Genomic DNA, 15,680 nt, shown 5'->3' on the forward strand with positions numbered 1-15,680 from the left:
ATAATAGTCTTTACTTCATCAATAACGTTTTATATCATCGTATCATAATGAAAATACGTGGTTTGTTGCACGATAGGTGAGAGGAATTTTCGCGTTAAAAATAACAATATTAGTAATATTGGTTAAGGTATTATATTCGAGTGTATAAATTCTATTATGTAAATTGAATTTCTCTAACGAATGTGAATTGAGAGTGAAATAAAAGCAAGGCTGTTGGACGATCTATAAGCCAACTTATGGAAAATCTGATATCGACAAGCGGCTCTTTCTGTTTAAAATATCGACTTTTATGAATCCATTTAGATTTAATGTTTTTAGTTCAGACGAAGCTGATAAAGAAAGTAATATTTTGGATTTCTTTTCGCAAATATTTTTTTTTTTTTTAGAAAATGAGAAAGAAGGCGAGATATATACTTGCTTATGATGGTATTACATGCAACAAATTTTATAGTCATTCTATTTATAAATTGAAAATTTCATTCAGTGTCCGCTTTCAATATATCTGCCATATAAAACATTAAATCATTTGATATCTTACATAACGTCGTTGAGGTGTTGACTGCTAATGTGAAAGCAAGTGACATTTTTCTTGAATTGAAAACGTTCTTTAAGACGATTAAATATCAAGGAACTCTGATGGAAAAACGAATGCAAATGCAAACCATGGAGCACGCACTGATTCCTTTCGAACGAAAAATTGAAAATTGCATCGAATAAACGAGAAATTACACTGAATAGAAGAATGAACACAAAATACCATCTTGAACATCGATGTTTAACCCCCGGATAGTTCGTATTTTTACCACTATTCCAACTGTAAACTCTGTCAGATTAAATGAAAATAATATTTGTTAAGTTACTGCACCGTAAAAAGAAATCCAATGCAGCTTCTCGTTTAATGACATATATCTTTTTAGATTTTTTACGATCGGTGCCCTTACTCAAATGTTGCAGCTGCTGAAACTTTCTATTAAACTGTATTAATGAAGCAAAACTCGAAACTTCTCTCGAAGATCAGTAGTATCTTGTAATAAGAAGTAAAACTGATTTAAATATTAATTTAAGACACTTTTTTTCTTTTAAATAAAGTTATTGAACGAGGAAACGTAGATAGTGTCTTGGTATTTACCTAAGCAATATTGAGAGAAGCGAGACACCCGGTTTATCACTGTCAGCTTGAAGGTACAGCAGACGGAAGAAGAAGAGAGGAGAAGCGAGTGGGCGGACAAGTGGAGTAAATCTACGGCTCGTTTAAGACGGAAACATTCTCAAGACAATTGAATTCATTGTCTCCTGAAGAACATTCCGGCAACAGAAGGGCGTAAGCATTTCTTCCAGATACTCGTAATTATCACCTTGTAATTGATTCGACAAATATCGACATTTATCTTTTGTACAGACAGACGCAACAAATAAAAAAACCTTCAAAAATATTTTAAGAAATCCTCCAGTTTCGCTTAGCACAGTTTAAGCAAAATTCTTTTACGAACCAGACCGTTGGATAAACGCAATTCCCACAGCTATAAACACATTCTTTTCACGGGAGAAACCCGCATAACGAGAAAATAACGTGGCAAAAAACAAGTAAAATCGTCGGTATAAATGTTTCCTTTTATCCAATCGGTGTACACAATTGTTTGCTGCTGTGTAAAACGAATGCAGAACTGAAAATCGTATAACGCATTGATTGCGTTCTTTTGAGTCTCTGTACGCTGCGCTAGTCTGATTACACCGATTAAAACTCGTCGATGCTCCTGATTCTTCCATTTACCATCCTGTTTTCATTGCTGACGAAATATTATCTAGAACAACCAGAGAATTATTTGTATTCATTATGCTGATCATTATACACAACGTTTCAGCGCCTCTGAAAGCCTGAAAATGTATCGTATCAAATGGACAACGATTGAACACAATACCTTGGACTACCTTGAGCCACATTAGGCAAACTTTAGTCACCGTTTCCATTATTTCCTTTATTCTTTCGTTATTTCCACTATTGGTAATTCTTACAGGTACTCGTTCTACTATTCGCTTTTGCATATACAGGGTGGTTGGTAACTGGTGGTACAAGCGGAAAGGGGGTGATTCTACGCGAAAAAAGAAGTCGAAAATATAGAATAACAATTTTTCGTTCGAGGCTTTGTTTTCGAGAAAATCGACTTTGAATTTTCGCTCGGTACGCGTGCACTTTATCGCGTCTCGTTATAACGGATCTCTCTGTAGATCGTTGTCTCGATGGAAAAATTAAAAAAAAAATTATTATTCTATATTTTCGACTTCTTTTTTCGCGTAGAATCACCCCCTTTCCGCTTTTACCACCAGTTACCAACCACCCTGTATAATTTTCGACCTGGTCTTCAGTACCTAAATTGACAGGCCGCTATCCTAATAGAAGAATCTACTAATTCGATAGACCTGATTAACCGTAGAGTGCTTTATTCCATTAGCAGACCCCAAACGAAACATTTTCTTCAATTCGTTCCCTTTTTTTTTCATTCTTTGCAACGTATCGCCAATCAGCATGATCGAAGAGTTACGAGTGTCCCCATGCACCTTGACGCTTCGACTGGACTTTCATGATTTCAGGAATACACGTGTCAAAGAGCTAATACTCTGGGGTGCTTTAGTACTATGTCCTGCAGCTTCCGTGGCAGTGCAAGGCATCTCGCATGACCCTCTGGTTTCTGATGCATATTTCACGCTTCTGGATATGTCTGAAGCTTCTTCTGCGGGTTCTAGGTGGTTGAAGTCGTATCTTGCGGTTTTCGGTTGGTCTTGGCTGACCCGCAGTCCCTGCGGTAGGTTGAGCATTGTTTCACGTTTCCGGTGCCCTACTGTTTGTCGTTGCATATGCATGTTCTGTATGTTTTACATATGCATTGTGAATGTCTGCTTGTCTCTTATTGTTCTTATGCTATGAAAAATGTATAAGGAATCTTTTAGCTCTCCGTAATGCTAGTCATCGTGGTATTCGTCTGTTGGTGTACTTCATATCTATTTCAAAGTTGCTGATTCAACGATATTATATTATATTATAATTTATATGTTATAATGATATTTTAATTTATGGATTTACCGATGGACTGAGTCTTCAGATTGACACATATTGTCTGTAATTATTGGAAATTTCGGATTTGATCGACACGATGGTCGTAAAGGGCATAATTTAACAGGACGCAGGAAAATTACACGGTTTACGGCATGGCATGCGATATTAGAATTATTCAAATCGCAAGAGAATTAAAAGTTGCGTATTAATAAAATTCTATGTTAATATTGCCTGCTGTTTCTATTTCCATCGAGTCTTCAATATTTTCAAGAATCTCCTCAGATATAGCAAGCTTTTTTCTCCGGCTCTTTAAAGTTCCGGATAATCGAACGTAATATTTCCCAGAAAACGACAGTTTGATATGACAGCAGTTGTCTCGGAAACATTGTCTCCTCTAAGCCGTAACGATAAATTGATTTGAAAGGAATAAGAGAAAAAATACACGATACCATCAATTTGTTCCTTTGGTATTGCACAAAGTATACTTATCATTCTTTATTTGCCTTGCACAGTATTCTCTTCGCAGTGACGTATTTTACCAAATAAATGCACCGACCATTATAAAACTTTTATTGAAGATATTTCAATTTTTACATTCAGCTGAATTGGTTACGCTTTTTCAACACATTTTCACGCGAATTTTTATACGCTTATAACGAATCTAAATGAATAAATAAATACAGAGTATTCTGCTTCTAATATTTAAGTAACGAAACAAATTAATTTCCATTTAGAGTCCGAGCTTCGTAGTTGTATTTATAGAAAAATTCGTTTACCCGTAGTTCACTGACCATAAATTATTCGAAGTTCATAACGCATCGTTCGAGAATAATTTCTCTTCTCTTCTCCGCTTCGTTTAATCGCAACGGACAAGATTTTTAATAATTCTCAGTAGCCGTGATGGTAAAAATTGTTCGGTATCGCTTGACTCCTCGTTAGAATTCATAATTTCAGTTTATCCTCTCGACTACGGCAAACTCTTTTACCGTACCGCAGTTTCTTAGTACCAATTTTTCCTCGGAAATTCTCCATTAAATTTCTCTATACCATCCGTAAAAACTCCGTACCGATCTCCTCGTTTATCTCCATTTCTCTCTCTCCACGATTTGCGTAAAAGAACGGCTGGAATGCAATTTATAGCGCATGGAGCAGCTTCGACGAACGGGGAAAAAATGTTTCGAACGGTTTTTCAATGGACTCACGTTCAGTGGCCAGTCATTTGGAGCGGTTTTCTCGGACATTATTTTATATAAACCATTCTAGCATAGTCCGATAAAATGATCGGATAACTGTCGAGGGGACAATAACTACGCACGGTGTGCTGTACGATATGCATCCGGAAATTGTATCCCGCAACTCCTGGCTCTCTTTCGTGTAGTTATATCCGCGAATGTAAATTTGTTTTAAGCTGCTATTTCCGTTTCGCAGAGGGCGCAATTATGTTCTTAACACACGAGTTATCAACGTCGATCAACGAACAATTTTTCTATAATGTACGTATTTTCAATAACACATAACGTTACTTTTCTTTGGACATCAAATGGTAAATTTTACATTCATTCCAGATATCATTGCAGTCGCCTTCGAGCTAAATTTTGAACTAAAAAAATGTTGAACTAAATCGAAGAATAATAATTCGCGTGAACTCGATTTATAGAAATTTCATCGAGAAGCTAATAAAATTAAAAATATCGAAGCATTGATGAAAAATTGACGAAAATTAGTTTTTCATATTAAAACGAGGCATCCTTTATTGAACTAAAGCGATTGAAATTGTTAAAAGCGGATATCACTTCCGGTTGATTGAATTTGCTGGTAAATAATTAACGAGAGGAAAAGAAGCATCGACAATATTCCTATATTACTACGAGGAACTTGATATTTTTTTTGTGAAAGAAATATACTGCGTCAGAACCCTTTTAAAAATGATAGTTGCTTAAAATAACACGTTCCAGCCGATATGTAGATCAACGGCCCTATTTTTCAGAACGATGTTGTTACACAATTATCCATATGAGAATGAATAAAATTGAAATATACCGCGTTGCCACACTTTTAACGAGATTAGTATCAGACATTAATACCATAAATATATATATAAAGAGAGACATTCGATTTTTCCACCTATAGTTACTTTCAAAATTAATCTCGTTATACGCTACGTAAGGTAAATTGTTTTAATTTAGCTTAAAAAATTATTTTATCGTACGCTTCTCTCGTAATTCATTCATTGGTGATTATTATGCGTTACAAAAAGAAGTTTGTAAATCTTGCCTTATGGGAGGTTTCCAGATACACTCATGCCCTTTTTCGAGTAATTTTTACCTTCCTACCATCGTTATTTTATGATTATTATAGTCCAGGCTGTCTTGATCGTCTTTTCGGTAAAATCGCCGAATGGAAAGAGACGTTTAACATTTATGAAGGAATTACTTCACGGCAAGTGCTTTTTGAGCTAATCGACAGGCGAGCCGCGCCACATGAATCGATGAACCGCGTCTCGTTTTCATTTTACCTGATAATAAGCAGGATCTTTCGCGGATATTCGATACTCTTGCAAGCTCCAGCTGATCCTCATTCAACCCATTCTTACGATATGTATGTTGGTTTTAGCCCGTGGAGATTGATATTCCTAACATTCGTTGAAACGGCTGGCTTTACGGCAGCTTTCCTGTTGAAACGTGCCCTCTTCTTTCGTTTCAAACTCTCCGAACCTCCCATCTCCATTCTCTCTTTCGATCTCTTTCTACGTTTCTTCGACCTCATTTTTTTCTCTCTTCAACTCTCTTTTATCACTCGCGCGTAACTCCGTGTGCGATTATTTTCTTCAAAGATTATTTACAACGCTTTAAAAGAATTCATTACATCGCGATGTTAAATCGTGAAATTAAATCTTTTCGTTATATTTCGATAAAGATCTTTCTTGTTTTACGTCACATTTTGTTTGTACCGCGCTTTCTTTCTTCTTTAATGGCTTTCTTTCCATTAAATTACGAATATCCTCGATTGTTCCCCCCGCTCGTTATCTTCCACCTTTTATTTGCTGGACCTTCGCGGTTCTTTGTCCATTGTCTTATCCTCGTACGGATACCACGCGTTGATTATCTTCCTCATTCCTTGGTCTAATTATTTCCTCAACTTTGTCGCTCCTTTGCAACTCTTCTCCATCTCTATCGTTTACCTTTCAATTACGTACAGTACGTATTATTTTTCTTACCTTATTTACTGAAATGTCACCCACCATTTGCTTTTTATACGAATACATTTGATACTTTTAATTATCCAGCTCCATAAGTTTATTTATTGGAAGAAAATAACAAGCGTAAACATGTCAACGCGTTTTTACGTTGTTCCACGTATACGATATACGTATCGCCAATTTATTTTTACAACAACAAGACTACGCATTGTCCAAAGATCTTAATTAATTTGTTAATTATACTAGAATCTCGTTTGTTTCGTTTGCAAACAATTAGCCAAAGCTATTACTTGATCACGTAAGATAATTCGTTCGTATCGTGGCACGTACCGTTACGACTTGCAAATTTCCTTGTTATTTATTACATTAGTCGAAGATATCGCGAAAGTAGCAAGGATGCCAGAAATGATCTGCCTAGCATTGCACTCTGGAAATGCCGTGTTTCCAATAAACCATGTCGGAACACGATCGATCACGTGAAATTCAAGCATGCCCGCCATTTTCTAAGAGCTTCCGAGCGTTTCCACGAACGAACAATGCGACCGCGGAACTGAAAGTAAATCCCTGCTCAAAGAGGGGGTCACGAGCGTTCGATTTCCAAAAAGAAAAGAGAAAAAAGAGAAACAAAAATAACTGGTCGATGAAGAGAAACACGTTCTAAGACGGGCAGGGTTATTCCTGGCCTCGTTCCATATTCGCTTTCGTGCGTTTCCTTATTTTTCATCGTTCGGCCGGAACGTGGAAGCGAGACAATTTAGCAGAGAGGAGAATGTCACTTTAATCTCGTTGGCCTTAATTATAAGACCGACGGTACGCGCTTCGAAGCGATGAATAATATCGTTAGTCGATAATAACCGGTAGACGGGCCCCGTGAGGGGAAAACGAGCAGGAGGATGTTTAATAATTTGCAGTTCGGCCTCGCTGAGCTGGAAAAATGGCCGTGCGTGGAATTATTATATCCCTGGCGGTCTTCTACGTTTGCTCGCTGCGGCGAGCTGCCTTTACAATTTACGGGAAATGGAATTTTCTGCTGAACGATCCCGCGGGATTCCTGATCGGGAAGCCTTGCTAAAAAGGATATCGTTTATCACGATGATCCCCTTAGCGTTGTTTTGCGATCGTATGCCCCGCGAAAAATTTACTTCGCCTCGTTCTTCTGACGAATGAACCTGTCTCGATGGCAACTCTCTGCCTTCGCTCAGGTTTTATTCAGTTTTATTAACACGACGCTGATCCGCTACCTTCACAACGCTACAGAACGTTTTCTTGATTTAAATAAATTCGATAACTTTCATTCGCGTGTAATTTAGTTACAGAAACTTAAATAAAGAAATTTCTTATACTTCTCACGCATATGTAATATCAAAGAAAAGGGGTATACGCTTGGTCTGTCATATATTTAAATTCGAGTTTTCTCGGGATAGTACAAGTTGTAAATTTAAGGTATAAACTAAGAATCGTCAGAGTGCTGGGGAAGAGAGAAAGAGAGAGAGAGAAAGAGTGTAGGGAAGAGTGTATGCCTTGGTGATGTCAAAGCTAAATGAGTAAATGAGTGGGAGAAGGGTGCGAGGCTTGAGGGTCAGCATTTTCTGACTTGGGAAGACAGAAGTTGTGTGCCTAGTGTGAAAATAACACGTACGAATATATTGTAGTCAGTCTTTACATTGAGTATTGCTCGTTAAAATAAAAGTAAACTTCATTTCAAATAGAACATCCTTTCTTGTCCTTACTCTAGACTATTTAAGATACTACATATATGTATCAATAGGTAACTTATGTCAAGTATCGTAGTATTTTGTTTAACGTTATGCGTATCTGTATTTCAATGTCAGTCATTTCCTGCGTATTTATTTCATCGTCGATCAACCTACGCTTTGAAATCTTCGTCTCATTTTTTACAATTCCGGACCATAGGAAATAGAATAAAAGAATAAAGCAAGCAAAACATGTAGCAAACATTAACAGTCTCGGGGTAAAACCCGAAATATCGTCGTAAAGATGTCGACGTTTAGAGAGCGGCATATGCTGCGCCGTTTCCGGTGTGCTTCCGCAAAGCATCTCCTCGGTTTACTGGGATAGAGCTTTGCCGGCTGAGCAAGACTACTGCGAGAGATTTCACTGGATTCGTCGAACTCGCATATTTTTCGATTTTCTTTGCTTTTGCCTCGCGATGCTCCTATTCTTGGCGAGTTCCTCTTACTAACCCGAGAAGAAACTCAGGCGCATCCACAGTCGTTGCGTTTGTACTTCCATATATAGGGTGTATAAAAATAAGTGATCGATATTTATGTACCTCGTTCGTATCAGACCATTTTTTATCGTAAGACGCGATAATTCGTTTGGATGGTTAGACGCGCGAGGTAACTAGGAGAAACTTTGTATAAAATGTATTCGTACGAGTCAGGAGAGTCATTTTATCGCTTGATCTGATTGGCAAAACGTCGTACGAATTGGAGATATTTTCGTAAAGTCTCGATTGAAATTTGGAATTACAAGGGAAAATTGAATAACGCGCGTGACAGGATTGATTAAAAAGTAACGATCGCGAGCCGTGGTAGACGTAAAAATTAAAGGAGCAATTCAACTTTATTACAATACGCGAATACGAGATTTTTATCGTAACGTTGATACATATTCGTATGAATTCTTCATTCGTTTTATATTCTCTGACCCTTGTTTAAATTAAAATTTAAACCAAACAATAATCGTTATAGGCTTTAACAATTTCCGCTTGTGACGTTAAGCTCGCTTTTCGTCAGTGTTCTAATCTTTAGAATTATGAGAGTAAAATAGAAAGAAACGTCTGTCGGCTGATTCATCGACTCATACTACTTCCACTGTAATTCTATCGTAATATTAGGTCGTCCGAGAAGTTTCTTTCGTTTTATAAGGAAGCAATGGATGCACAACATTTTCCGTTTTATATTATTTTATCGAATTACCTATGATCCATTTTGTTCTATCGAAATAAAGATCACAACGTTCGACAGATTAGGTTTCGTGTTTGTGCAAAGATGCGTCGCTGTAAAAGACGTGTCCGTAAAAGAAAGACACATTTCCGACAACCTAATACGATTGACTTGTTCACAACTTGAAAAATCAGCTTCTCAATCATTTTTATACCTCGATTTTCCTCGTTGTCTCGGTGTCTAGAATCGCGTGTTATAAATACCACCCTCCATTTTTAACGCCCTGTACGTACACGCGCGTATAAATACGCGTAAGTACATAGATGATCGCGTGGATGTGTGTGGTGTTGGTCGAACGTTCTATACGCATCGTGTAGGGTGTATCGAGGTTGAGAAGACGGAGGATAGTAGTAGTGGTGGAAGGTATCGCAATGCTTGGAATGTTTAATACCGGCGCAACGACACGGCACGGAGAAATGGCCGACTTCAGCCACGGAATAAATCTCGTGGAATCATACCTACCTGACGCCATTTTTTGCCTGCCAGCAAACGCCCACTTGAAAATTTTTCAGGCTGCCGCCCGAGCGAAAACGCTTATTGCAGCCCGATGCAAGAATATTCTCTACCCTCTGTTCTCTCGCTCTTCGTCCTCCTTTCGCGCGTTTTAAGAGTCTGTGATTGCTCGATTGCTTCGGCTCTGTCGGATTCCATTATATTCCACGTCAACCTAAAGTGTGTACTGAATTAATCGCGGAGAGAAATAATTCGTTTAACTATAGATCACTGACTAGGGTCGATTTATTTCGTTATACTCAACCGAAAGATATTCATTTGCGAAGGAAAGAAAAACATTTATATCGAAGATTTCCGATTGAATATCGTAGCGTTTTACTATTATTTATTTAAAATGGATTAATCAGGAAACGATGGTTATTTAACGCAAACTAAATACAGTAATGTGCTATAACTAAGATAATTAAATAGTTAATTCAACAGTTTCAATAGTTAATTAAATAGTTAATACAACTCTCGTCACCACGATTCTAACGCTCTCTTTCCACACTCTCACAACGCTGACCACATTCTCTGACTTCTCAACTCACGACTGACTGTTAATTCGTCTTTCTCCCTTAACGCGTTGACTGCCTCGCGTGTTTTCACTGAAATCTTCGTCAGGCCACGCGTGCCGCAGTGCCAAGCGTTCTCTGCTAGGTACTCCCATCGATATTTTAGTAATACGAGTAAATAATTTTTTAATAAACCATTTTCGTATTACTTGTATAACAATTCAATAGTTTTATTATTTCCTCTGGAATATCTTTTCAAATACCTACGACGATTCTTCGCAAGTACACACCTGTCACCAGGATACAGGTGTCGTGGCAGTCAACGTGTTAAGCATCTCTTTGTCTTTTCTCATAGTCCCACCACGTGCGTGTTGCGCAACCGTCTATGGCCATGGTCAGGTAGACCTTTCTTCCGCGTAATTATTTGACCGAAAAACCAACGACACATTGACGAGCCTGTCAGCACTTAGGTCATCTCGCGACATTGTTTATGGTTCACCCGATATTTCTTAGGCCATTTGTCCACGATACTACAATATGTATAGTTGTGTTAATTTTTATTACTTATAATACGCCGCATTGCATGTTCTTCCATAACATCACGTCGAATGCTGTACACTTATTGGGACTTATTTATTAGCAGCTGTTCCCGTCATTACAATTTCCTCACACGTAGTTCAAAATTTGCTAATGAAAGTTTCAGATTACGTTGCTCGTATCTTCTCGTACCTGTAGCGGAATTAATCTCCCGATACAACGAAGGCGAAATGTTTTATGTATCTCTTTCTATCTTCTCGTCGAAATAAAGATAAAAATAGAGAAGAACCAAGAGGAACAAAAGTTGGAAAACACGGGTCCATCGGTATTCATAATGCGATTTCGCGTACGTGGCTGGAAGGATCAACGGAAATTTGTTTCTCTCTTGTTTCGCTAGCGTCGTGGACTCGTCATCTCGTCGTATCATCGATGCTTCGCGGGATTTCGTCGTTCGTCGCTTAATTTTCCGTCAATTATCCGCTATGCCTATTTCTCGTACTTTCCTGAGAGACAACATTATAACAAATTCGACTGTCATTTGAAAATAAAATTAACTAAGCTTCGATACCGCAAAAGAATAACGTTACAATATAAAATATTTATTTACCTGAAAAAGCCAATATTCCCTCCGAAATTGTAATATGCTGGACACTTAGAAGCAAAAGTGTAATTCGTTACGAATATTTTAGCCTTCGGATCGTTTTATTCGCGGGAATAATAACAGTTGATGAAAGCGTTAGTTTAGCCATAGACAATCACAGACAGTGAAACACATGATCTTAGCAACGTGTTAGCGAGCGTTTAAGTGACGCAACGAGGCTGTCGTGCTGGTACGCGATGTTTGCCAAGAACGTTTAATTGAGACTGCCGCAAGTGGACTCCGCGGCATGGCAAGTTCGTTAGAATTTCATTAGTAAGTTCAGACGTGGTGGAGTGATTCGCTTTGGAAGGGCCGTCTCCTGTACGTAGACACGTAGCCCAGTCTTCGTATTTACCACGTGTCCACCGTTTTCAACTGTCCCGCCATTTGCATGCGTGTAAGCTGTTAAACGCGTATACTAACGAAGACAGGGAGCGAAAGAGAGAGAGAGAGAGAGAAAGAAAAGAAAGGACAGAACCGGGAGTAACCGTGTTACACGTGTTCTTAGTGGTCTCGCGGTAATTGTTCCCTTTGCACTGCTGCTTCAGCTGAAAAGCACGCGAGTGTTGCGAGCAGTCGAGTGAAGTGGCGAGCAATATAATTGCTCTCGTTGGTCTATTAAGGATGTAAATGTGTGTATTAGAGGAAGAACGTAGCGTAGGTAATAATCGTTCGTCTTAAGAACTTTTTCGTTAGCGTTTCAATGGTTTAAAAGGAGAGGGTGGAGCAAGTAAGCGGTGAATGAAAGTACAGTTGAATGAATCGAAGAGGACGAAATATGACAAGTCGTAGCTTCCGTCTTTCGCAGAAAAGCGATGTTTTAAATTCGATACACCACCTACTGGATAATTCATACCACTGTTTTATTAAAAAGTGTACAAATTATAGAAAAGTATACGCGCGTTATAAAATATTGTTTCCCAATGAAATCCCTTGAAAATAATAAATGACGAAGTGAGAATTCTTATTTGTTCAAGGGATAAACTTGTGGCTTATAATCCATATAATTCGTCGCGTTACAAGACGTTCTGGTAACTTGATCAATTATGCTAGCAGTATACTTGGTTCGCCGCGATGGCCCGCCACTGACAAACATACTAACAGGCTTACGCGTTTCCTTGATAGCTTTGTCGTATGGCTCGCTAGAATACGATGGGAATTTGTGGAAGCAACCAGAGTGATTTCCACCGGGTTTCTTTGGGAATGGAACGTAAAGAATACCAGGGCCTATTATTTTAGGCGCGTGATCAACCGGTCGTACGTAAGTAGGTCCAAAATCCTTGTCCTGGTAAGGATTCGGCGGAAAATGATCCAGTGGCGCGCTGGCGTTCAGAAATCGTCCCGGTTGCACTGTTGCGTTTGAGAGTAATTAGTGTAGGAAGGAAAATTAATTAATATAAAGTAATAAATCATTTTTTTTCTTTTTGAACGCGCGTGGAACACGATGTAGTATTTTTAGAAAGCATCTTTATTCAGCGTGACTCGCCACAGAGCGACCGGTACATAATTAATCTACCAGGCTAATAATAATTAAGCGAGCGAAAATCACCGGTTTAGTTAACTCTGCGTGTTTGAAGACCTCTTTCTTTTCCTTTTAAATTAGTCTCGACAGAAGTTTGGAAGCTCGCATAGAGCACGGTAAAAGAGCGAGGAGAAAGAAAATAGCCGTCTAAGCGTAGCTAGGTTTCATTTTCTTTCCTCTCTTACGACAAAAATGTAATTAGTTGCACCAGCTTGGGAAACAAAATGTTACCAAAAAGAGAAAAAAAAGCGAAAACGAGGGTGAACGCGGGTCTCCAATCTTTTTCCGCGTTAGAAGCCTTCTGTATATTACCTCGATAATATTGTCTGTCTTGTCTACCGCTGCCACGGACGAGTAACGAACAAAAAATAAGAAATAAGAAGCGAGACCGACGTAGCAAATACAAAAATTAGAAGATATTTGACGCTGTAGCATATGCTCGTTCACCAACGTATTTGAACGCTTGCTCGAAAGTATCTGTTGTACGAAATTTTGAAATTTCATTTGCACCGTAATAAGCAGAGTGTGGATATTTATGCAAATTCGTAATTTTATGAATGCAATTTAAATAATGAAACCTAGATGGAAGTTTGTTTTACCCACTGAACGTCATAACCCGTGTTACACTTTGGATATTTCATACGTTTCTGCGAATCGAGTTCGTTTTATGCATTTTGCAACTTCCAAGTGTCTTATAAAACATCCATAAAATTCGCAATGTGGTAATAAAATACAACCATATTTTTTTTCACATTTGTGTCAAACTGTACCAGTGCAATCATGGCGCAGATGTTTCGTTACGGTGTTCATGAATTTTCAAAATAGTCCATTACAAAATAAAATCCATTACCTACGCGTTCTTGCGGCGGGTCATAAGGATCGTAGGAATACGATGGAAAGGGATTCAAGCAAATGTTGGCGTATCCTGGACCACCGAGAGGATTGGGTTTAATCTTCACGTTCGGCAGTTCGGGTCTCCGTCCTCCCTTTTTACGTTCTTCTGCCACAGTTCTGAAGTAAGTTACTTTCTCGAAACATCCATGATAATCGCCAGGCGTGGAATGTTTCTTGGCAGGAGAGGGTGGCAATAGAATTCCCCCGATTTTTGCCTTATCACGTTCCAACTGCGAAACGGTGTATGTATCAAGTTGGCTTCTTTAGCATTGTCGCTAGAACTGCAAAAGTAAGACTCCTCAAACTTCCATATTTGACGCGTGTCTTAATAGCTCTTAAGTTTTGGTACAACTTTAAATTCCAACCGATAGAAAATTAACTTTGTGATTTTAGATTCTTCAATTTCGAATTTAAACGATATCTCGTTGCACTTTGTAATATTCCTCAATAATTTTAATATATTAGGTCGTCCGGAAAGTTTCTTTCGTTTTATAAGAAAATAACGAATGCACAACATTTTCCGTTTTGTATTATTTTATCGAATTACCTACGATTCATTTTGTTCTATCAAAATAAAAATCACAATGTTCGACAGATTAGGTTTCGTACTTGTATAAAGATGAGTCGTTGTAAAGAAAGACACTTCCGACAAGCTAATAGTTTCAAATCTCGATTTACGACTCGGAGAATTGCGTAAGAAATTTTCGATTTTTCAATTTCGAAATGTGACTACAGATGCCAAACACACGGAGAAAGACAACGCTGCCAGCGATGAATGAATTCGACCCAATTACATCGTGCGATTACCTGTTCTTTCGCTTCGATGCGCCACGGCTCGTGCAATGCCTCTCCATCAAAAATTCGCACGAATTTCTCCTCAAATAGATCAATCGATGGCCCCGCCAGCATTTGAGGTCCTTTTTCAATACCTTCGCGAAATTTCACAGGAATTGCCTGATGCTTGTCGAAGGGTGCCGGGGATGGATCGTGGAAATACCCTTCGGAAAATAAAACAGAAGTATCAGCGAGTAAAGGAAGTTCTCATCCATCGACGAAGTATACTTTACCTATTCTATCGAGATCCGTTTTTCCAAATCGTTTGCCCAAAGGTTCCAATATGTATCTCCTTTTCCCCATTGTTGTATCCGACTTGATACTTTAACTTATTTTATTTCGTATCTGAAATACGAATAACCTGAAATTTTATCTGATCTTCGTATGATCCTGAGCGTCAATTGTCCGAACAAACAACAAATTCGTTGATAATTCAATTTTCAACATCGGAAGATCTTTCTATGGGAGAGTTTTTCAAGAAAATGTCTTTTTTACCAGCATCGTTTTTAAATCATATTTCGCTTAGGCACTTACGTAGTTGTTCTTCAAATATTTTGAAAAAGAAATCTTTCAACGTGATCTTAAAATCTTTAGGGTCCTTCGGACGTTGTTTCGTCGATTTTTCGGAAAATTGAAGCAAAACACGTTTTTCGGTAACTATGTTTGATATATTCGGCACTTTTTCTCGCAGTCAATATTTTATTCATCGCGAAATACTAGATTTATGGAGCTATTGGCCCTAGAAGGATTCAAAGTTCAGCTTGTTTAAAACTGTTATCCTCTTTACCGACATATCGATCAATACAAAAAAGAAACGAAACAAGAGATCGTTCTATAAAACGTGACTATACCTTTGAATCAAACAAACAGAACTACTGACGATATACATAGCAAGTACATAAAATTGAAAGGTAAAATCTAAGACGAGTAGCAATGTGTTGCAAGTGAAATAAGTACAAATGTAATTGAATCCTTTTAATTCGTTTCCTACGTACAAAGAACGCAAACACGGTCAGAGACGCGATC

The 15,680-nt window shown here is 38.2% G+C and overlaps 1 protein-coding gene across 1 annotated transcript; it reads right to left on the reverse strand.

Annotated features, from left to right (window-relative positions):
• Positions 1-12,368: 12,368 nt before the first annotated feature.
• LOC117166680 (cilia-and flagella-associated protein 96) lies at positions 12,369-14,957 on the reverse strand. The gene is made up of 4 exons (XM_033350881.2): positions 14,888-14,957; positions 14,628-14,818; positions 13,777-14,050; positions 12,369-12,754 (listed from the first exon to the last, which is right to left on the reverse strand). The coding sequence occupies exons 1-4, from the start codon at positions 14,955-14,957 to the stop codon at positions 12,369-12,371; spliced, it is 921 nt and encodes a 306-aa protein (XP_033206772.1).
• Between the last annotated feature and the right edge of the window lie 723 nt (positions 14,958-15,680).

This window comes from Bombus vancouverensis, chromosome 4 (assembly GCF_051014615.1).
Source record: "Bombus vancouverensis nearcticus chromosome 4, iyBomVanc1_principal, whole genome shotgun sequence".
NCBI classification, from domain to species: domain Eukaryota; kingdom Metazoa; phylum Arthropoda; class Insecta; order Hymenoptera; family Apidae; genus Bombus; species Bombus vancouverensis.